The 24,304-nt window shown below is 38.4% G+C and overlaps 1 protein-coding gene across 6 annotated transcripts in view; it reads right to left on the minus strand.

The window, feature by feature from the left end:
* LOC129775807 (E3 ubiquitin-protein ligase TRIM33-like) overlaps positions 1-24,304 on the minus strand; it is an 88,603-nt gene that overhangs the window by 16,561 nt on the left and 47,738 nt on the right. For all 6 annotated transcript variants that reach the window (XM_055780917.1, XM_055780913.1, XM_055780915.1 and 3 more), the window contains one exon: positions 6,745-7,242. In XM_055780917.1, coding sequence (XP_055636892.1) covers positions 6,745-7,242 — 498 coding nt within the window. The remainder of the gene's footprint in view (positions 1-6,744; positions 7,243-24,304) is intronic.

A 24,304-nucleotide genomic window follows, 5' to 3' on the forward strand; every position in this document is an offset into this window, starting at 1 on the left:
CATGTAACGGAGAAACATGTTATTTGCAAGCGATTGGAAAATCTTGAACGAGAATTGTGTCTGAAAATAATCCCCTTATAATAATATTATAATGACGAGTTTTGGTAGAAGTACAGGTCGGACTCTTGTGCTCCCTTGGCCGAGTGGTTAGCGTCATAACTAACATACCGGGTGTTCGGGTTCGATTCCCGTTCTGGTCGGGGGAATTTTTCGTCAAAGAAATTTCCTCCGACTTGCACTGTGATCACGCGCATTCTAGAGCTTGCCACTCAGAATGCATTCAAGGCGTGTTATTTGGCATAGAAATCTCAACTAAGTACTAATAAAAATGACGCAAGTAATACTACGTTGAGATGGCGAAGTTCCTCTAGGAACGTTAGTGCCATTGAAGAAGAAGAAGACAGGTCGGACTCGATTATCCGGGATTCGATTATCCGGAATATTTTATTTTTGATTTTCGGAAATTTTGAATAATTTGTATAATAATTCTATATTGAATAGCTAATATGGGTATCAAAAGAAAAAGCTTGACTAGTAGAATGCAGTTATTTATGAAAAAATGCAAATCCAAGATGGCGGCCACTTCAAAATGGCGGATTGCATATTTTCTCAGAACTCCATCAATATGGGTATCAAATGAAAGGGTTTGACTAGTAGAACACAGCTATTTATGAAAAAATGCAAATCCAATATGGCGGCCACTACAAAATGGTGGATTACATATTTTCTTAGAACCCCATCAATATGGGTATCTAATGAAAGGGCTTGACTAGTAGAATACATTTATTTAAAAAAAAATCAAAACCTAAATGGCCACCACCACAAAATGGCGCCATATATATTTTTTTCACAACCCCATCAACATGGGTATCAAATGAACGGGCTTGACTAGTAGAATACAGTTTTTTTTTTTATCCCATTTATTTATTTAAGGCTCATTAGCATTTTAGCTGTAACAGAGCCGAATTTTTTAATCGTGTACATGTCACATGGTTATCATATCTATAATTAGCACATTACACAGTTGCCATTCGCCAGTATTCCTTCTATACCATTACATATGGTACATTCACACAGTAGCCATTTTAGGCGTAAGGGTATTCTTTCTGTTCTTCCATTATCCAGTTGGACCACCGGACAGCGGAGACAGTTGATTGATCATTGTTGAGTTATTTATAGAACAGTAGCCCGATGTGTCTGGCAGAGCAGAGCAGTTGTATGGATGAATCGATCTTATTTCGACCGTGGATCGATCTCCATCGCTGATGATTGTTGCGTGGACGTAGCTATTCTGTAACAACACAAAGATGGTCAATGAGGGCCCTGAGTTTTGAACTCACGATCGATCGCTTACTAAGCGAACGCGCAACCAATGTGGCTACGGAGACCCCCAGAATACAGTTATTTAAAAAAAAAATCAAACCCTAAATGGCCACCACCACAAAATGGCGCCATATATATTTTTTTCACAACCCCATCAACATGGGTGTCAAATGAAAAGGCTTGACTAGTAGAACACAGTTATTTATGAAAAATGCCCAAAAATGTATCAAAAGAAAGTTCTCGACTAGTAGAACATAGCAGATACTGAAGAATCAAATTTCAAGATGGCCGCAGTCCCCAAACAACTAATAATTTTTTGAATGGTTTCATTCAGCTTGACCTGTTTCTATGTATGTTTGAATGTTTGTTGGGTTGTCCCACATTAATATAAAATTGACCCCGTTCCTGTTGAATGATGATCTGAAATTTGGAACAAACATTTAACTCTACTGTTATTATAAAACTGCGTATTCCATGATCTTGAAAAATTCAATATTGGTATCAAATGAAATGATTTGACTAATAGAATACAGTACAGGTCGGACTCGATTATATACAGACTCGATTATATTCAATTTGGAATATTTTTTTATATTTCATATATGACTTATTTCATGAAGAAATGTAACCATTCAACGTCAAGGTGAAGTTTAAGTGGCTATTACATGTACAGTGGATTGGATTGGATTATCGTTCCATCACAATCCTGAATGGTGCCTACAAAATTTTGTCTCAGATCCTCTTCCGCCATCTATCGCCAATAGTAAGTAGATTTGTGGGAAGTTATCAGGCCGGATTCATACCCGGGTGCTCGACGACGGACCAGATTTTTACACTGCGGCAGATCCTCCAAAAGTGCCGCGAGTATCAGGTCTCTACACACCACATCTTCGTCGACTTCAAGGCCGCATATGATACAATCGATCGACGACAGCTATGGAGGATCATGGACGAATACGGCTTTCCCCGAAAGCTGACAAGACTGATTCAGGCAACGATGAACGGTGTGCGGTGCAATGTACGGATCTCAGGTGAGCTGTCGGAATCATTTGAGACTCACAGGGGACTTCGACAAGACGATGGACTCTCCTGTCTGCTCTTCAACGTGGCTCTGGAAGGTGTTATGCGGAGAGCGGGCTTCAACATGCGGGGCACGATTTTCAACAAATCTAGTCAGTTTATCTGCTTCGCCGACGACGTGGACATAATCGGAAGAACACATGCGACGGTAGCCGACCTGTATAACCGACTGAAACACGATGCAGGGCTGATTAGGCTTGGGATCAATGCGTCTAAAACTAAATACATGCTAGCTGAAGGGACTGATCGCAACAGATTTCTTCTTGGTAGTAGTGTTGTGATCGACGGCGACGAGCTCGAGATGGTGGAGGAATTTGTCTACCTTGGCTCGTTGATAACAACTGACAACAACAACAGCCGTGAAATTCGAAGACGCATTGTCAATGGAAGTCGTGCCTACTATGGGCTCCGCAAATCCTTGAGGTCCAACAAGCTCCGACCCCGTACGAAGTGTACTATGTACAAATCCCTAATTCGGCCGGTTGTTCTCTATGGGCACGAAGCATGGACGATGCTTGAAGAGGACTCACAAGCGCTCGGAGTTTTCGAACGCCGAGTGCTCAGAACAATATACGGACAATATATGTATGCAAGATTGCCGGACAGCAGCCCTGCAAAGATGGTGTTCGCATCTAATCCGGTAGGAACAAGAAGGAGAGGAGCCCAGCGTGGAGCAGGACTTGGCAAGAATCGGTGCAGCCGGGAGTTGGAGAACTGCAGCCATGGACCGGGTTTATTGGAGAAGAGTAGTGAATCAGATCTAATGTGATGTAGAGTCATAGTAAATAAATAAATACATGTACAGTGGGGTAAAAATCGTGATTTTTGAAGATTTTGCTTGAATTTTCACCAGGAATTGTTTATATCGATATTGCAGCCAAATTAAGAAAGATAGAAGTTGTGCGTCAAAGAACAAATTGTGGAGCGGTCAAAGAACTTCATTTTAATTGATAGAAACAATCTAGTTTAATATAAATTTTTAGTATAAAATTAATAATAACACATTAAAAATTATTAACTTTTAAGTGTTTCACTTCCAAAATGTTATTAAAATTCATTATTTTAGTTGTTCCACTACTAAATCCTGTACTAAATTTTCTCATCTTTCAAATGAAAGCATCAGAATCGTCTTCCGTTGCGTACTTTCTAATGTAGAGCCAGTATGAAGCAACAGAGTCCGAAACAAAAAAAAAAAGTTCTGTAACTCTGTCATTTTTGAAATTCGAACATATGCGTTGGAGGATTTTTTTCATCAAATATGATCGTCTATCAGCTCCTGTGAGAATCTGGAAAAATTATTTTTTTTCATGTGAGAAAGGTGTTTTCTGACTTTAAGGGGATGAATCAAAAATCAAATTCCTCTTTTATTTTCAAAAAACGAAAAATACATGCAAAAAAACAAATAAAGAAAAAAATTGTTTTGACTCCATTATCCGGAGGATTCGATTATCCGGAGTGAAAAAAAAATCAATACTCAGGATAATCGAGTCCGACCTGTACTAGGAATTTTATTGTAAAAGATTAATTTTAAAAAGTAGATTAGAAAATGAATCAATTAACAGTTCTGCGATTAGACCCATAAACGTGCACTTGGTAAGAAAACGTGAATGTTATAACGAAAAATAAATTTTGGGCGGGACGAAGTTTGCCGGGTCAGCTAGTTATAATAAATAAGTATATAAGTATACAGTAATTTTCATTTAATGCGACATGTCGAGGCACCGCTCAGTCTCGCTTGCAGGCGATTTTGACCTGTAGTTGGACATTGGCGATGAGTGGTACAGTGTCGACGTCTGGTGGCAACATGCAATGTGGGACCATAAATTGGGTCCCGAACTCGATGTTTACGCATTACAGGACTGTCCAATTAACTAAAAGTTGCATTCAATGTAAGTTTCTGTACTTCTTTGATGTGGTGGTTGAGAGCAAACAAACGACCGCAAAGGGTTAATACAGATTTCGATACAGATTTTCTGAAAAAAAAACTCAGATAAAAAGATTTTTTGAGACCAAAAACACAGATTTTGTTATGGCAATCCTGTTCCATACCTGTTCTGATCTGGGGAAATCATTAAAGAAATATTTTCCGACTTGCACTGTGGTCAGAGCTTGCAACTCAGCATGCATTCAAGACTTGTTGTTTAGTATAAGGAATCTCAGCTAAGTGCTAACAAATAATGCAAGTTTGATAAGGGCACTGGGGGCATAGTGGTCACCCTAAGGAATATGCCCATTTCCAGCGTCAACATATTCAATTACCGTATCCCGAAGAATTTCATAGTTGAACTCATTGTTCTTCAAGATAGCAAACGGCTTTTACTATAAAAATTAAAATAGTACACTTTTCATCATTAGAAAAAAAAGGTGAAAAATCGAACATTTTTTTGCTTGGTGGTAAAGTGGTTACCTAGTGGGGGCAAAGTGGTCACTCGCACATATCAAGCTAAATGGGATAGATTTATGCCTTTTTTCGTCCAAATTTGTTCAAATCATATTTGATAAAGTAGGTACATGTATGGAATAAGCTTGGCCTATTCACCTAGAGTCTCAATTTAAATTTTCTCATGCATACAAAAACGTAGTAAGAAACACATAACGTTCCACAGAACTACAGCCGAGTGGCTATCGAGAGAGCAATTTCTGTTTTCATTTGTATTTTGACATGCGACAGCTCTACTGAAGTACAGAGAGACTCAAAAATCATTAAATTCTTCAAACATAAGGTGACTATCAATACGGTATCTATAGCCATTGATACACGTACCGCTTCTCTGGAGAAATTCTGGATTTCCTAGTCGCGAAGCTCTTCTTCATTGGAATGTATTTTTTAAAATGCGACTCTATTTCCCAAATTTACGAAGATTTAGAGAGAGATAACCGGTAGATGAAACCATCAATCACGTTATTGTGGTAGGTAAAGTCACTGTTTTGATCAGGTTCCTTTAAGCCGCCAGGCTCTACCCAACTAATTCTTGTGTGCAGACCAACTGATTCCCGCGGTAGTATGAAATGTGTGATGATGAGTGAGTGTAGAAAATTATGTTGCATTTCAACGAATTGTTGAATGCGTCGAGACCATCTTGTTTAGTGGTAGTTGACATGTAGTGTCACTGCTTGTTCAGCCTATCACAATGTTTACAAAAGTGTACTTTTGAACTCTACAGTTTTTGATCCTGATTGGATATCGGACATCCGGTAACTAGCTGGTATCTGTCCAATATTTGTTATCCGGCTGACCGAATATTAGAATATTAGATAAAAATCTCATTCCATCATTCCATCACTAATCAATATAATCCATTTAATTTTTTGCACAGAATGTTCACACTTTTTCCTCAACGTTCATCAAATAAGCGTCACTATTTTCGTGAACCGTGGAAATACGACGTCGTTCGAGAGACTGACAATGTAATTTCTCGATGTTCTCGGTGTCTGCACTTCCTGTTCTTTGCAATAACTATGAAACATCACCATTACACAAGACTCTTAAGTGACCTTTACACGATCATTCGTATTGACATTAATTCAACAGATTGACATTAACAATGATCGTGTAAATTCAACAATTAGGTAATCATCATTACTGAAATGGGGCATTTTTTATTTTATTATTTTATTGACAATTTATTTTCAGTCAGCAATGTCATGGCAGACAATTTAATTTTCTTAGTTTTAAGAGGAGGGATTGATATAATATTTCATATTCACTCAATACAACCACCAAATACAATCCACGAAAAAAAAATTTCTACTTGCTCAAAATTTGTAAACATCTTCATTGTGCCATGATTTGAAATCCGGACACTTTTTAATCATGATTTGAATTCTGCTTTAAATTCTAGACACATTTTGTCAGCAGTATTTCTTTGAGCGGAATTAGTTATTAATTCCTGAAAAGCTTTATTTCATTGTTATTCTATTACAATCTTAAACCAAGCATCAATGATTGAAGATCCTTGTTAATCAGAGAATTTTCGTTCAAAACATGAAACAAATTATTCTACAGATTTGGATTTATATAATATCCTCAGTACAACAGATGCGAATCCCATCAAACGACCCATCTTGTGCCATCGAACGTGAAGATCAAACCCGTGCGATAAACACAATCCAAAGCACGTTTTCCATGTCCTCGTCACGACACAAAGAAATAAAACAATACAATCTATCTGGACATCCACGTTCTGGTTACACACTCACACAATACCCCACAGTTTTCATGACCACCCACCCGCAGTAGCCATTTCAATGTTCATTTTCATTTAAGAAATATCACGTTTATAGGACAGAGCAAAATGGGCCATGAACCACGAATCTGTTCGTTGCTTGATTCGTACCTACCTGTGAGTGGATGTGACACATGATGTTCTTCCCGGAGAGGCCGCTGCTGCCGGGAATTTCACTGCAGGCGGCCTCCTTCGGTTTGATTGTGTGCTCCTTGGTAATTTTCAGCCGTTGATGCGCCTGCACACAGCTTTCACAGATAAACTCGGCACACTCGACGCACCAGGACGTGGCGTTGGCATCATCGCTACAGCTGCTGCATTTTATCATGTCCTTCGTGGACTCGACACTGCCCGGATTCTCATCCGTCGTGTTTTCATTCAGGAACACGTTATCGATGATGAACTCCATCCGGGATTCCATCTTGCACACCGGACAGAATAACACGGGCGCATTGTGGGGCAAGTCGGCGAACTTCTGCTTAACGCATGGATCGCAACCCACATGCAAACACTCAAGCAGCTTCGGGTGGTCGTTTGTGGCGAGGATCTGTTGACACCAAACGCATTTGGTCGGCACCGGTGTGTCATTGGAGGCGGTTTCCGGGGCATCACCCTAAAATGGAAAGGTCAGAAAAATAATATGTAAGTGACATTTGTGAGTATAATCGGGCGAATTTTCTAAATGCAGCAATGGTGTCTATTTGAAAGTATGGTTGGGTGGTCGAATTGTCCATTTCGACACAACACGCCGAGACGTGATTACAATTTCAAATTTCCCATTTGAATATATGTCCAAGAATTGGAATTGGAATCCAACCAGACTCTATTTCAATTTATTTACCCGTGCTGTTGCGTGTTATACGAGTGGTGTTCGTGATACCACGGAGGAATTTTTTGCATTGTTCTGGCGTAATAAAACAGTTGCTGCAATGAACCATAATTCGGCATTTGTCTCGTTTGTACTCGTTTTAGAGAAAAGGTGGTAAGAAATGCTTTGAATCATTCATTAGAAAAATCTGTTAGTGTAAACATATTTTCGCCCTAAACTCTTGAAAAACCGTATAATTTATCCACGAATGATTCTTCTACTTAGATGACTTTGAAGTTCCTAGAAGTTCCTTCGCCATCTCGCAGTTTTGCTAAGAACATTTTGATAGGTACTTAGATGAAACCGGAATAGTTGTAAGTTGACCTGAGATAAAAACCACAAGTTTACACTGATTTTACTCGATATCGGATGGATTTTTGAAGCACTTTTTGCACAAATCCACATCTTTTTTTTAGTAGCTATGATTGAAACGTGTGGTGATTATCAGGTGCGATGATTTCTGCTGGCAATATAGTCATAGTGTATATTCCAAACAAACATGAATATCCCTGTGCTCATTTTACAAATGTTATTTTACATGCATAAAATCTTTTTTTTTTTTGCAGTTTTTTTAATATTATGAAGCAATTCAACTTTTATTCGCCAAAGCATCAATTCGACTTTGTAGAGGATTGAATCAAGCGTCTAAACCAGGCAATCGATTTTCTGCGCGATAATGATTTCTTGAAATATTGATGAGCAAAGATGAAAGGATGATTTTCCATTTATCTAAAGTTATCTTAGCAGTAAAAGATGTTATTCGAACGTTCTAAGAAGCAAACAACAACTGAAGGATTAAGCTTAATATAAACCAATTTTAGGAGCTTCCCTCAGTACGATATGAAATATAGATGTTAACCTCTAAACCACGGATGCCATCTTAATTATCACTCTTACACAAAATATTCTTTAAGAAAGAACATTTTTATATTATTTGTCTTAAAGCGAGAACTAACTTCTCTGGAATTTCGTTCAATTGCGGAATATTCATTCACTTTCCGATTATTCATACGTTGTTGGTATATTGCTGATCGAAATATTTGTAGAGCATTATTGAATGTATAAAAATGTCCCAAATGATAAAAGAATAAAGGAATCAAACCAGACATAATTTTTTTTTGTAATTCGATGGAAATAGAATTGAATTAAAGATTTTCGATAAAGATATATTTAGGCATTCATTTTATGAACTTCAAAATATCATCATTGAAAATGTATCAAATCTCTGCTGAAGTGGTGTTATGGAGAGCATTGAAAATATACAAAAAATAGCGCCCGAAGAGAAAAAAAATTTCATTCGTTAACCAGCTGCCGAGGCATCCAGACGTAGAGTTGTTTGCGTCTATTGTACCGTTACAACAATACCGTTATTGGCTTCGTGACTGGTGGAGTGCTTTTGTTTTCACCCAAGCGGGTTTGTGAATGTCGCGTGTGATCCGTGCTGTGGAAAAGCGGAATACCAGTGCCACAATCAGTGGAGAACAAAGGCTGCTACAGCGGACGCTGTGACCTTTTGCTGGTGTCGGATTATCGGCATTGTTTTTATTGCATTGCCGTATTATCACCGAGGTATACCGATTCATCGCATTATTGGCCGATACACCATCTCGTCTGTATCAACGTGGTCTGCCGTTCGATTTGGTGCAACGAGGTACATATAAAATAAATATAAATATAAGATTAGAAAATTAGTTAGAACATTGATTATAATGGAGAATGATGAGGGATCTCCAGAAATGGAGACCTCCGACTCTGAAACCAATTCAAAAAAAGTAAATGGGAAAAAACATAAACGAGTCCCTCCTACAGAATGTAGTTCGTCTGGGGACGAATCTGCTCATCCTACCAAGCCCCCCTCGAAAAAAATTGCCTCCTCCCTCCTCCCTGAACTCCCCAAAACTCCCACTCCTCCTCTCCCACCATCGATTTCATTTCCTTCTTCTGATATTTCCGAGCCAGTTCCAACCTCGTCCTCGTCTTCCTCTTCTGTTGTATCCTCTCCCCGTGTCAAGGTTTATCCAGAAGATGCACCTGGAACTGGTCCCTGGGTTGTTTTCTTCCGGCCCAAACCAAACGGAAAAGCACTGAATGTTATTCAGATCACGAAAGATCTGACAAGATACTACTCCTCCGTGATCGAAATTTTAAAAGTTAGACCGAACAAACTGCGTGTTATCGTGAGTGACCGGAAACATGCAAACGGTATTGTGATCGACCAGAGGTTCACCCTAGAGTATCGTGTCTACGTGCCGTCCCATGACGTAGAAATCTCGGGGGTGGTAACTGAAACGGGTCTGACGTGTAAAATGATAAAAGAAGGATTTGGAAAATTTAAAAAACTCCCTTTGGTGAGTGTTAAAATCTTGGACTGCCGCCAACTAGGGAAAGTCTCCCAAGAAGGGGGAGAAACTAAATTCACGCCGTCCGACTCGTTTCGAGTAACTTTTGCTGGTTCCGCCCTCCCTGACTACGTCATGGTGGATAAATTGAGGCTGCCTATGCGACTCTTCGTGCCAAAGCCCATGACTTGCCAAAAATGCAAGTCAGTTGGCCACACTTCAGCTTATTGTGCCAACAAGGAGCACTGTGCCACTTGCGGAGAGCAACATGTGGGCGAATCCTGCAGTGCGACTGAGCATAAGTGTCCATATTGCGGAGGAGCTCCACATGTACTCTCAGCTTGTGAAACTTACAAGAGTCGCTGGGAGAAACAGAAGCGCTCTTTAAAGGAACGCTCGAAACGCACATTTGCGGAAATTTTAAAGGGCGCTTCTTCACTGGCCCAGCAGCAACAACAACCAATCTACACACACAATGTTTTCTCTACGTTGCCAGTTGATGAAATGGAAGCGGACACAGCTAGCGGGGGCACACCGCTTATTTTCAAAGGGAATCCCCGGCGCAAAAATGTGACCACCCCCAAAATTCAAGAACAAGTCCCCCCGGTGATACCCCCTGTTAGCTTGCCTAAAAAATCGAGTGCAGCGGACAAGCAAAATCAGGTTCCTCCTGGCTTCCGTGGGAATAGTTCATCTTTGAACAACCCAGCACTCGAGGGGACATCAAAAACCCCAACTGTCCCTGTTTTTCCGTCCAGTTCAACTTCCCAATCGGGATTTATAAAGTTGTCTGACCTTGTGGATCAAATCTTCACGTGTTTTAATGTTTCCGACTCCATCAGAACCATTGTTATCTCAATGCTTCCAGTATTAAAGACAATTTTGCAACAATTGATGCAAACATGGCCCCTCCTTGCAATGATTATCTCTCTTGATGTCTAATTTAGATAGAGAGGTCGGAGATATCACTGTTTTACAGTGGAATTGTCGTAGTCTTATCCCTAAATTGGATACATTCAAATTTTTAATTCATAACTCCAATTGTGATGTTTTTGCTCTGTCCGAAACTTGGCTTTCTTCGCGAGATGATCTCTCTTTCCACGATTTCAATATTATACGCTTGGACCGTGATGACAGATACGGAGGGGTGCTATTGGGGATCAATAAGTACCACTCATTTTTTCGAATTGACCTTCCACCTATTGGAGGGATCGAAGCTGTTGCTTGTCATGCAAACATCAGAGGCAAAGACCTCTGTATTGTCAGCTTGTATTGGCCTCCGAGAGCTGCGGTTAGCCGCAAGCAACTTGTTGACATGTGCTCACTCCTTCCTGAGCCACGATTGATCTTGGGAGACTTCAACTCTCACGGAACTGCCTGGGGGGAACAGTACGACGACAATCGTTCATCGTTGATCTATGACCTTTGTAACAGCTTCAATATGACCGTTTTGAATACTGGGGAAACAACACGTGTACCTAAACCTCCTGCTAACCCAAGTGCTCTTGACCTCTCGCTTTGCTCGAATTCACTATCGTTAGATTGCGAGTGGAATGTAATCCAGGACCCCAACGGTAGTGATCACTTGCCAATCAAAATTTCCATCACCATTGGGTCGAATTCTTCTGAATCTATAAACATGGCATATGACCTCACAAGACACATTGACTGGAAAAAATATGCGGACGCGATTGCTCTAGCCATCAATTCCAGAGATGGCTTACCTCCATTGGAGGAGTATAACTTCCTTTCTCGTTTGATCTATGACAGCGCAGTTCGCGCTCAAACGAAACCCATCCCAGGTTCCACTATTCGCCGAAGGCCTCCCAATCTATGGTGGGATAGCCAGTGTTCCAAGCTTTATGTAGAAAAATCGAATGCATTTAAAGCTTTTCGGAAACGTGGAACCCCTGAAAATTTTCAAACGTATTTAGCCCTTGAAGATCAATTTAAAAACTTAATCAAAGGGAAAAAACGTGCTTATTGGCGAAATTTCGTGGGAGGTTTGTCACGAGAAACGTCAATGAAAAAATTATGGAAAGTGGCTCGAAACATGAGAAATCGCTCTTCAACGAATGAAAGCGACGAATATTCACATCGATGGATTTTTAATTTTGCACGGAAGGTTTGTCCTGATTCCGCTCCTGTGCAAAAAATTGTTCGAGATATACCACAAGATAGGTGCGATCTTGATTCCGAGTTTTCGATGGTAGAATTCTCTCTTGCTCTGCTTTCTTGTAACAATTCTGCTCCGGGATCGGATAGAATTAAGTTCAACTTGCTGAAAAACCTCCCTGATGTGGCGAAACATCGCTTGTTGAATTTATTCAATCGGTTTCTGGAGAATAATATTGTTCCAGATGATTGGAGACAAGTACGAGTTATAGCTATTCAAAAACCCGGAAAACCCGCGTCCGACTTCAATTCGTACCGCCCAATAGCAATGCTGTCTTGTATACGGAAATTGTTGGAGAAAATTATCTTGTTTCGCCTTGATCGATGGGTTGAAACGAATGGCCTACTCTCAGATACACAATATGGGTTCCGCAGGGGCAAGGGGACGAATGATTGTCTTGCGTTGCTTTCTTCAGAAATTCAAATGGCTTACGCCGAAAAAAAACAAATGGCTTCAGTATTCTTGGACATAAAGGGGGCTTTCGATTCTGTTTCAATAGAGGTTTTGTCGGACAAATTACACTCTCGGGGTCTGCCGCCTCTATTGAATAATATGTTATATAACTTGCTTTGTGAGAAACATTTGAACTTTTCTCACGGAGATTCGGCAGTAAGTCGGGTCTCTTACATGGGCCTCCCCCAGGGCTCATGTTTAAGCCCCCTTTTGTACAACTTCTATGTAAGCGACATCGACAATTGCCTTACACAAAATTGCAGCCTAAGACAACTTGCAGATGATGGAGTGGTGTCTGTCGTAGGATCAAACGAATCCGACCTGCAAGGACCCTTACAAGATACTTTGAACAATTTTTCAACCTGGGCCATTGGGCTAGGGATCGAATTCTCCACGGAGAAAACAGAGATGGTGGTTTTTTCTAGGAAGCATAGACCAGCAAAACCAAAGCTTCAACTTTTGGGTAAACCGATCACTCATGCTATGTCATTCAAGTATCTTGGGGTCTGGTTCGACTCCAAATGTACTTGGGGGGCCCATATTAGGTATCTGAGGAAAAAATGCCAGCAAAGAATAAACTTTCTCCGTACAATTACCGGCACCTGGTGGGGAGCCCATCCCGAAGATCTTATAATGTTGTATCGAACAACTATTCTCTCAGTGATGGAGTATGGCAGTTTCTGTTTTCAATCAGCTGCCAAAACACACCTCATTAAACTCGAGCGAATTCAGTATCTTTGTCTCCGTATCGCGTTGGGATGTATGCCCTCAACGCATACCATGAATCTCGAGGTTTTGGCAGGCCTACTCCCACTAAAAGATCGCTTCAATTTATTATCTCTTCGGTTCTTCATCCGGTGTAAGGTCATGAACCCATTGGTGATCGGAAATTTTGAGCAGCTGATCGAGCTAAATTTTCACTCCGGATTCATGAGTTCATATCATGAATTCATCTCCATGCAGGTTGATCCTTCTTCGTATATTCCCAACCGTGTTTGTTTCCCTGACTACATCAATTCCTCTGTGCATTTTGATCTGTCCATGAAGCAAGATATCCATGAATATTCAGATTACCAACGATCGAGGATCGCTCCAACGATCTTCGATGAAAAGTATGGGGGTATCAATTGTGATAATATGTACTTTACTGATGGGTCCACTATAAACGAGTCCACAGGATTTGGAGTGTTCAACGAATTTTTTAGCACCTCACACAGTCTTCAGAATCCTTGCTCAGTGTATATTGCTGAATTGGCAGCAATTCATTGGGCGCTGGACAGCGTCGCCTCACGACCTGTTGAACACTATTACATTGTAACGGATAGTCTTAGCTCTGTCGAAGCTATCCGTTCAGTGAGGCCGGAAAAGCACTCGCCGTACTTCCTTGAGAGAATACGAGAAATTTTGAGTGCTTTATCCAGACGCTGTTATGTCATTACCTTTATCTGGGTCCCTTCACATTGCTCCATTCCGGGTAATGAGAGGGCTGACTCATTAGCAAAGGTAGGTGCAATTGAAGGCGATATTTATCAGCGTCAAATCGCCTTCAATGAATTTTATTCTTTAGTCCGCAAAAATACCATCGCTAACTGGCAACGCAAGTGGAATGAAGATGAATTGGGCCGGTGGTTTCACTCGATTATCCCTAAGGTTAGCCTCAAACCGTGGTTCAAAAGTCTAGACTTGAGTCGGGACTTTATTCGCACCTTCTCCCGACTCATGTCCAATCACTGTTCGTTAGACGCGTTACTCTTTCGTTTCAATCTGGCCGGTAGCAATCTCTGCATTTGTGGCCGAGGTTACCACGACATCGAACACGTTGTTTGGGCGTGTGAGGTGTATCTTGTTGCCAGATCGAATTTAGAAAACTCCCTTCGGGCTAGAGGAAGGCAGCCCAATGTGCCGGTGAGAGATGTGTTGGCTCGGTTAGACCTTGATTACATGTCCCATATATATGTTTTCCTTAAAGCTATAGATCTTCGTGTGTGATTGTCCCTACATCCTTATACCCTCCTTTCCTTCCTTTGCGGGTAATTCGTCCCCTTGCTATAAATAGTAGAATAAGTTGAAATGTAAATACACTATAGATATACGAATAGATTTAAGAAATGAGTGTTCATCAACATTGTTACAATTTCCTTATATCCCATCCTTCTCCTAAAAATATGTCACCCTCCTAAACTCGAGTACACCGCGAGTAATCGGTTTTCCACCTTACTAACCATAGATCTAAGAAAATTGTTTATATATATAGTTTTAAAATTATATTTAAGAATTCGGCTCCTTTAAACTTAAGTAACTGAGCCTGTAAAAATAAACGAATTAATAAAAAAAAAAAAGAGAAAAAAATTTCGATAAGCCTTAACAAATAAACACAATAGATAACATGAGTTCAGCAGACACAAACAAATCCTCGGGTCATAAACAAATAGCCTAAGTTGTAGAGATGAACCAGCCTTTGGCTGAAAATCTCTTAAATAAAGAAGGAAAAGAAAAAAAATAGCCTAAGCAAATTTACTGGTTAATTTCAACCTCTACGGTTTGCTTTTCTACGAAGCCAGAAACCAGATGGCCATAAAAAGCATATGGTAGTAAATCAGGCAGCAGTCCAGATACACATATGGGGTGTGAGAAGGGAAAGTTCGAATGTGATAGGCAGACCAGAATTCATGCAGCCCATTGTAGCATTTATTAGTTGCTTTTAGATTGAAAAGAACACGTTCGATGAGCCTCCACCAGAGGTTCCTTCAAAAATGAAAAATGACACATTCCGCGGATGACGAAATTTCGTCAAAAGCCGACAATTTCAAACTTTGTGATGCAAATGCGATTCAATTTATGTTTCACTATAATTATGTTGACAGATATCAAACATTATTATATGGCGCTTTTTTCTTAGCACTTACTGCCACGAAACCTACCTATGGGAAAACAAGTTGTACTTATAATGCTTAAACTTGTTCAATTGTGTATCAATCTTTTATCTTCAAACATTCCAGATTGTGAGTAAAATCAATCATTGCATCAAATTAATTGTCGTATTTGTTTATTTTTCGTTTATATTCGTCCTTGAAGAATTATTTTATGTCATCAAAACGGATCATGATATCTACACGATACTTTTAAATATTTTTTTTAAAAGCCGACACACTCAAATGCTATTTAAAAACAGGTTTAAGCCCAATATATGAGCAGTGTTGCCACATTTTCATCTGTACTGGAAGGGGTAAAATCTTTTTTATCTGTACTTTCTCTTTAAAAATCTCGTTGCCATCTCTCTGTCATCTCTCTACCATCGAAAGTATTCGTTGTAGAGAAAAAGTTATTTTATTAGCACTCATTGATTTTCTACAAAATATTACATAATTTGATGTAGGTAAATGAACACCTGTACATATAATGCCTAATAGATTAGATTTAATGGTTGTTTCATATCCAATGGTTTTAATTGGAGTGGCATATTTTTCCCGGGTCAAAGCCACAAAAGAAACCCCTTGAAAGAGCAACATTTGATAAGGTATATCAGCTTGGGAAAACATAACATTGTGAATCGTTATCCGGTGGTGGCTCATTTCGCCCCAAACAACAAAGTAATTTCAAAAGCGAATTAATCGCAGACATTAAACATAATTACACTATAGATATACGAATAGAATTAAGTTTTGTTATATCCCATACTTTTCCTGAAAAAATATGTCTCCCTTCTAAACTCGAGTAGACCGCGAGTAATAGATGTTCTACCTTACTAACCTCAGATTTAATATAATGTTATGTATAGGCTTAAAAATATAATTAAAAATTCGGCTCCTTTAAGCTTATGTAACTGAGCCTGTAAAAAAACGAATTTAATAAAAAAAAAAAAAAAACAAAATATGTCGTTTCCTCTCATTGAATAAAAAATATTTTTTTTAATTATTCGACTGTTCACATGGTCGTCCAAACTGATGATTTGTCAAAGATATCAGGTAGAATAATTTAAATTCCGCGGGAAATTCCTTAAATATGATGCGCGCAAAATTACATCCGACTGACTACCGAGAAAGAAATTTTTGTTTTATTTATTATTTTCTGCATCAGACAGTTTCATGCACAACAGGGTGTCTTAACACATTAAGGACCGCTCACGAGTTTTCTTGTGTTTCGCGTTCCGTCTGTTACGGATGATTAAATCCTTGGTCTGCCAAGAATCGAACAAGGCCTACCGATGGCTCGCCTTCGTCTCATCCACACCGAAGGAAACGCTCTCATTCGTGGAATCCGAACAAATGAAGCGTACAAGTTGGCCCCAGAACGTGCGGTCCCAGGCGTATGTCTTACAGATTTCTTTGTGGTCCGTAATTTGTTAAATAGCTTCATATGTTATAAGAATAAGATATTCCAATCATTTTGTTTTTAGTTAAATTATCTAAAAAAAGCGATTAATTTTACCACCCTTATTCATTTTAACTGACAAGTCCACAAAATAAACTGGGCTTGTAACAACCTGAACATCATGCATTTTTCTTAAATCGAAGAACCGAAAAAATTAAACCAGTTTACTGTTAAGTCGACCCATTCCAGACTTAGAAAAAATATAAACTAACCACCTAGTGCTGACTAATGGGTGACACGTTCCTACAGTCGACAATCCAACAAGAAATTTGACTTGTCAGATTATGAAGTCCCAAGAGCACCAGAACAAAGTGAAAAACCAGTTTGACTTGTTACCAATCGCGCACCTACCAAAATGTCATTTCCGACGCGAAGCAGCTTTTGCTGCATAATCCATTAATACCACGGGATAATAAACAATTTTGACTCCCAATTCCTTCGCTTTGAGGGACGATGATAATCTACCTCAGAGAGATTACGAAAATGAAACATTTTTTCCTGTGATTTTTTTTTTGACAGAGCAAATATTTCTGAACTTTGTTGCTGATAACTCGCCGCCTAGTGCATATTGGCTGTCAAAGCTAAATGGTTTCCTATCCCTTATCTCTGTAAGCTCTCCAAGTTTGTGCATTGTTTTGGAATAAAATCCTGACTGAGAGACGTTTATGACCTCTCAGGGAGATAAGAGACGCCACGCGATAAGCCCACATCTGTCTGTTCGTTTTTTTTTGTGTTTACCATTCCATCGGGCCTGGTTCCAAGATAAGATAATCTTCGCCGCTGATGATTGCAATGGAAATTTGGGAGAAACAACACACAACGGCAACGTTGCAATCGAGATTCGTACGGTGGTGATGCGCATGGGGATTTGGAAAATTATTGCCGTTCCATCAATTTTGGAAATTATAATTTTTCCATCAATTGAAATCTGATCTGTTGAATGCATCTGCCACCCATCTCATTCAGTTGCAGGGCAGGTGCAGTCTCCGAGAAATAATGCAGCTATAGTAACGATATTGATGATCAAAGTGCTGAAAAGCACAACCTAACTAACGTCGTTTTGAATTTTTGTTAGTGCGACTACACAATGGTGCAGAATTGGCTTTCACAACAGCATCCATCATCATTATTATCATCATTCATCTCGATCAAACTTCGTTGGGATCGTTTTTATTCAGCATTTTTGCTGCAGTGCTCGTTCCGTCATCAATGTGTGTCAGTTATTTTTATTTTTCTTCTCTTCCAATATCAATCAAGTTCCATTGATTGGTTTTCAATTATGATGAAAACAAATAAATTTGGAATTATCAGCATACGTTGTCTACAGTTTGGATGCGTTAATTTTCGTCAGCAGAAAATTGTGCACAAATTTAATTACGTCCGTTGGCTGTCCGGGTCAACAGATTAAAGTGTTGTAAACGGAACCCACATGATGTTGTAGTGTGAGATTACATGGGTTATGGTCATGAACTCTGTCTCTACCGCGGCGTTGAGCTCGTCAAATATTGAGAAAATCAAATTTGGATTATCTACGGGTTTCAAATTGAAATTAATTGTTCATCTTATATCGAAATCGAATCTAGCCAAGCTGTAATTTTTTTTATTAAATCCATTGGTGTTATTTTGATTATTAGGACTAAAAAAAACTCAAAAGTTCATGAATTATTTTTTCCCCATCTTCCATTTCCGGGAAATTACGTAAAATCGAAAAATCGTCAAACATAAACATTACAGAACTGCATTTTTTCTGAACCACTGAACTTACTGAATATCCAAGTAGTTTCTCGATATTTCTATGCAAAATTACATCTCCAATGCTCCAAAATACAACATTCCCGAAAAAAATATCCACAAATTATACTATGCAGCACCGTTCGCAGGACGGCAACAGAAAATTCGAAATATATTGTATTGTGGTGAAGGCGGTTATAGCAACCGCAGTGGAACGAATTTTCACCTACAGTTTCCAATAAAACACAGCTCTCACTGCTGAAAAATACCTTCTTTCCATACGGCACTTTTAACCCGGAAACGATACCCGAATTCGCAAAAATTGAATGAGCGATCTGATAATCCCCAACCAGTAAGCCCAAAAACACTCCTAAAATTATAAAAATCATTTAATTTGCAATTAGACACAATGAATGCAGTCATAGGCGATTCTTCATCTGTACCACCATCATCACATCATTGTGTGTGTTAGACCGATTACGGTTCTCGTCTGGATGGTCCTCCTCTTGAAGCCAGAAAAATTGAAAATCGTTTGCTGCTCCTAATTATTTTGTTGCTGATACCTATGTTGTTGCTGATTCGCTACCACTCCTGTTGCTGATGTACATTGCTCTCCGGTTAGAAAATGTATTATCGCTTCGTGGTGAGTTAGTATGTGATTATTGAGACTCTTGACATTTTTTTCGTCTTTAGCCCCGAAAAAGACCAGTTCAGAAAAAAAACTTATTAATTCTCACGGCCTTGACAAACGCCATTCTGGACATCCTCGCTTCCACCGTCGTTTGGATGTCTGGATGTCTATCGGAATCGTGATGATGTGTTATGAAAGGAGCGAAGCTGACCGTTCAGATTTTGCAGGGAAACCGAAGTTCTTTGAGAAATTGGAAAAATTGTGCTGGAAAAGCAGAGGAAAGCAAACAACAGCTCTTTAGCAGCGTTGCATTGCGTTGGCTTCGATGTTTTATTTTTTATATTCCCCTTTGATAAAATTATATACACGGTGGATATCTACGTTTGTTTTCGCTGTGTTTTGAATGGGCAATGGTAACATTATATGACAAATTATTCAATCGTTTGTTAAAAAAATGTTGTTTATTGTGAAAAATGCGTAGAAATATTTCTAATCAATTGAAGCAAACATCTTTGCGATCTATTTAGAAATGTTGAGTTATGAGTGATCAAAATCATTTATTTTTTCATTCATGTTCAGTGTTTAGATTTTCTTTTTACCCCTATTTCTTCCTGATGGACAGTCCTATGGTTGAAACCTGAACACTCCCTTTTGTAGGTGTGTGAGTGTATAGTAATCCCCTATTTTTATTCTGACGTTTGCTCTTCAGTTCTTAAAATGGCGTCCAAACAAAAGGAGAATTGCTTGAAAATTCTACTCGCGAAACGTGAAAATGATGCTAAACCAAATATCAGTCGCATCTCAGAAATTATCCAATTTTGAACGCTTTCTGCATCAATCGATCTGGACACTCCCTAACAATCTATTACAATGTAGATAGTTCTAAAACATTAAATATTCAATATTCATTCAATATTCATTCTAGGATTGAAAGAGCTTCTAATTATCTCATATATGTGCCGAGCACAAGGATTTCTCTAACACGAGGTCGACTGCGACTGCCTATCCTATATCGCAACAGTTACTTAACGTAAACTTACGTTAACTATGCGATCATGTCACGGAATTCTAAAAAAATATATTACAATGGCGACTGAACCACCATCATCAAAAGATTGGAATGCACTGCTGAGAAACTTTGAGGTTTTCCAACTGTTACTAATTTAAATATCCTATGTATGCTACTGTATAATATAGTTCTGCAGAAATATCTCCTTCTAAATGGCACAACGGTCTGCTCTATAGGAAGAGCTTCGTCTGCCCAACTTTATTATTATCAACTGAATTTCAAGTAGCGCACAAGAATACACGAAAGTAAACAGGTGTATACTGATTCTGCGAACCGATGGGTTACAATAGTCACCCCAAAACTATTGTCTTTTTTCGGGACAAAGGATTTAAAATTTAAATTTCAAAAAATTATGCTTTTTTTCAAACTCAATATTGGAAATTAAGAGGAAAGCTCAATTTCTCAATACAGATCGGACTAGACTATATGCAAATTTGGACTCAATTCTATACAGTTAAAAAAAGTTTTTTTTATATTTCAAATATGACTTATTTCAAGAAAAATATGATATTTCAAAGTTAATTTGAAATGGAGTACCAGATTCGATTTTTGAAGATTTTGATTGAATTCTGATCAGGAATTGTTTATAACGATATTGCAGGGAAATTGAGAAAGATAGCAGTTGGGTGTCAAAGAACAAATTGTAGAGCGATTTGAGAGTTTCAATTTGGTTGATAGAAACAATCAAGTTTCTCATGAAGTTTTGGGTTAAAATTAATAATAACATACCTTCAAAACCACTATCATTCAAGATTTTCACTTCAAAACTTAAATTCTTCTTTTATGACCAAAACACGAAAAGTATTTGTATAAAAACAAATTAAAATTTTTTTTACTTTATTATATACAGTGAAAAGAAACCGGAGACTGTATATTATCGAGTTCGTCCTGTATTAGTAAACAAATCAAATTATTCGAAAATGTGTTATAGTTTCTATGGGCTTAGCCAGAAAACCACACCGTAGGATACGATATTCAATTCTCAAGAAGAATAGCAAAAAGTCACATCGAATTGTACTGAGAGATTTAATGTTGTTAAAAATGTTGTAAATGAATGAAGGATAAAAAAGAACCCTTTTTGTACTGCAAAAAAGTATTTCAGGAAATGGATCAATTCCATTTAGATTGTGAATAATTAAGTATAAAAAATAAAAGCTCAAAACATTTCACAACTTAAAAAAAACCTGCTACAAATTACCTGAATCTTTCTGTTATCCAGTCTCACCATCGCATAATGCGAACAAATAGCACATCCGCCTATTAAGCTCACTCAATGGTAGTTTATTTGACTACTGTAATTGATGGTTATGATTACTGAAATTGGATAATACTACTCCCATTCGCGCTCCCACTGGTGTGTTTGGTAGCATCCGCAACAGAGTCTGGCGGCTGCACAACAAGTATTTCAACTCGGTCATGTGATTCAGTCAACCCGAAATAATTTTAGAATTCTTGTTTACTAAAAAAAATTAAATGAATTGTCTCATTTATAATTCGAAATTGTTACTCTAACGACACATCGTTCAGTGATGAAAACAGTTTTCTCCTAATAGGATTCATCATAAAATAACAGTAGACGGTAATTTTTCTGACCTTTCAAAAACTTGGAGCTGTGTATAACTGGAGCTTTGCATTGTTGCAAACAGCGGACAAAGTGAATTCTCCCTGAATGTCGTAAATTTTATTGTATTCATTCAAATGCCAAATTGTATGAAAACTTTTAAAGCTTCATCTAAACTTGAACGAATTTCGGTTGACGTTGACACAAGTTAGTAGGAAAAGCATTCAGTGGAAATGCTCTAGAATCAGGTCCCTCGTGAAGGAACAAAGGAGGAGAAAACTATACAATTTACTTTCAAATAATGATATCTACCCATACAACCACTGCCATCTGAATCTTTTATATTCATCACTCTGTCGGCTCGAAAAACAAAATACGAATAGATACAAGCGATCGAAAAACTCTTGAGAAATTTGTAGTACTGTTGCACCTTGTACCCGCCACTATCGGCAGCTGCAATGCGGAGACCATAATATACAGACAGGCTCAAGCTTTCGCCCCGTTGTGCCCACTCGAGACAGACAATGAGGTCGGTGGCTGCGTTGCCAGATTTGGTCCGGGACCATTGGAAGATTTTTTGCTCGTTTCCGACATATTGGTTACATCTCACGGACGTCGTAAATATCACCCATATAGATTAAATATTCAGCGATAAACCTTACGTGCATATCGTTACCATGCCGTCTGTCGATTTATATTATAGCAGCAGCACGGCAACAGCAGTCATCCATTTTGAATAGAGTATTGTTCCTCGATTACCCATTACGCGCGGGGTACCACGGTATTTTGTGTCGAGAGAACCCATAAAAACGCAACAATCGTAATTGCAAAAAGGCTACTAAAATAAATTGCCTTTTTAATTATCGCATCAATTACCATTCATGTGTGCATAGAATATGTGAGTTGGTGTGCTGTGGTTGATATGACCCATACACATGAGATGATATTGCACTGATGCTAATGTTCACGTCTGGGAGCCACTAGATTATAATTTACAAAAAAATACCTGTTTTGTTGTACAGTCATACCTCGATATAAAGCAACCTCGATATAACGTAACTATTACCTCGATATAACGTCTCTGAATTGAAAATAAACAATACAGAAAAAGTTTTTGGAGTATAAATTATATCGAATAAATGTTTCTAGTAAGTTTTCAAACAAATAAATACCGTAAAATGGGGTAGCATTGGTCCTTTTCTCAATGTTTAATGAATATGACCTATCTAAACCCAATAATATAATGTTTCAAACCAAATGTTTCAGTTTCAGTTTTCATTTTTATCTCAATCTGGATAACGGAATTATTCAATAAAGTTGATTTTATTTAGTTCTGGAAACTTCCGACGCATATCGATACAGGGTTGAATTTGTACTGAATGGACATTTCACAAACCTAAGCAATGACGCCGATCGGTACGTTTAGCTGATTGAAACATTTCAGGGAATTTGTTTATCGATTCGTGTTACATTTACCTGAATTTATTTCATCATTTTTTAATAAAAAGTAACTTGCGGAAAAGCAATGTACGGAATGTTTTGTATTACAGTTCACAATAACTTCTCTTATGAAATACGCATGCCTTCAACCTGATATTTTAGGCGGTCTTTCCACTTGGTATTATTATGGCATTTCTTGAACTTTTAGCATAACTTTGAACATGTTTCAAGAACAAAATTCAGAGAAATTTCCATTTGGAGAAAAAGTAAATCAAACATAGAAACTGTAAAATAAACATTGATACTAGAGATGAAACTGATATGCGGCCTTTCCGGCCAACATTTGCCATTCGCAACATAATTGCGCTCATTAACACAACATAAATCATAACAAAATAGCTCATTAGCTAGCTAACAAAGCACAGCAAAATCATTTATCCATAATTAAAAATAAGGTTTCATTACTGAAATGCCAGATTTTTTCAAAATCAAATTAATACTTACTCATAACATCCATTTATGAACTGTACATAAAATTTCCCAGTGGTAAATTATGATGAATAAATAATAAATTTTCAGAAGTTGATGATGACAACCGATTACGCTTTGTCCCGTTTACCAGGTCGACTTCAGAGATCAATCTTCGTTGTAATACTACTGCAACTACTGCCGAAAGATAAACCCTAGCAATCCTTGCCCTCGATTGACTACTTAGATTTTATTTACCACCAAATGTAAGCATCGTGATTGCGATCAATTCTAAATGAGGGGCTTAGAATGCAAGGGGTGTAAGTGACTTGATCGATTTCTCTTCATCAACTTTTTATTTAGTTAATAACTCAACTGCAAAAACTTTCCAATTTAAGTTTGCTATAGAATCCGATAGATGAGGTTCCGACCTATTTTCCTCAGCTGGGAATGTATTTGCAGCTAAGTTATGACCCAAAGAGAGAGTCGATGTAGAGAAATCGATCAAATCACTTACACCCCTTTCATTCTAAGCCCCTCAAATGTTTTCACATTTCGTCGATTCCGT

The sequence above is a fragment of the Toxorhynchites rutilus genome, chromosome 3 (genome assembly GCF_029784135.1).
Source record: "Toxorhynchites rutilus septentrionalis strain SRP chromosome 3, ASM2978413v1, whole genome shotgun sequence".
In the NCBI taxonomy this organism is placed as follows: Eukaryota; Metazoa; Arthropoda; class Insecta; order Diptera; family Culicidae; genus Toxorhynchites; species Toxorhynchites rutilus.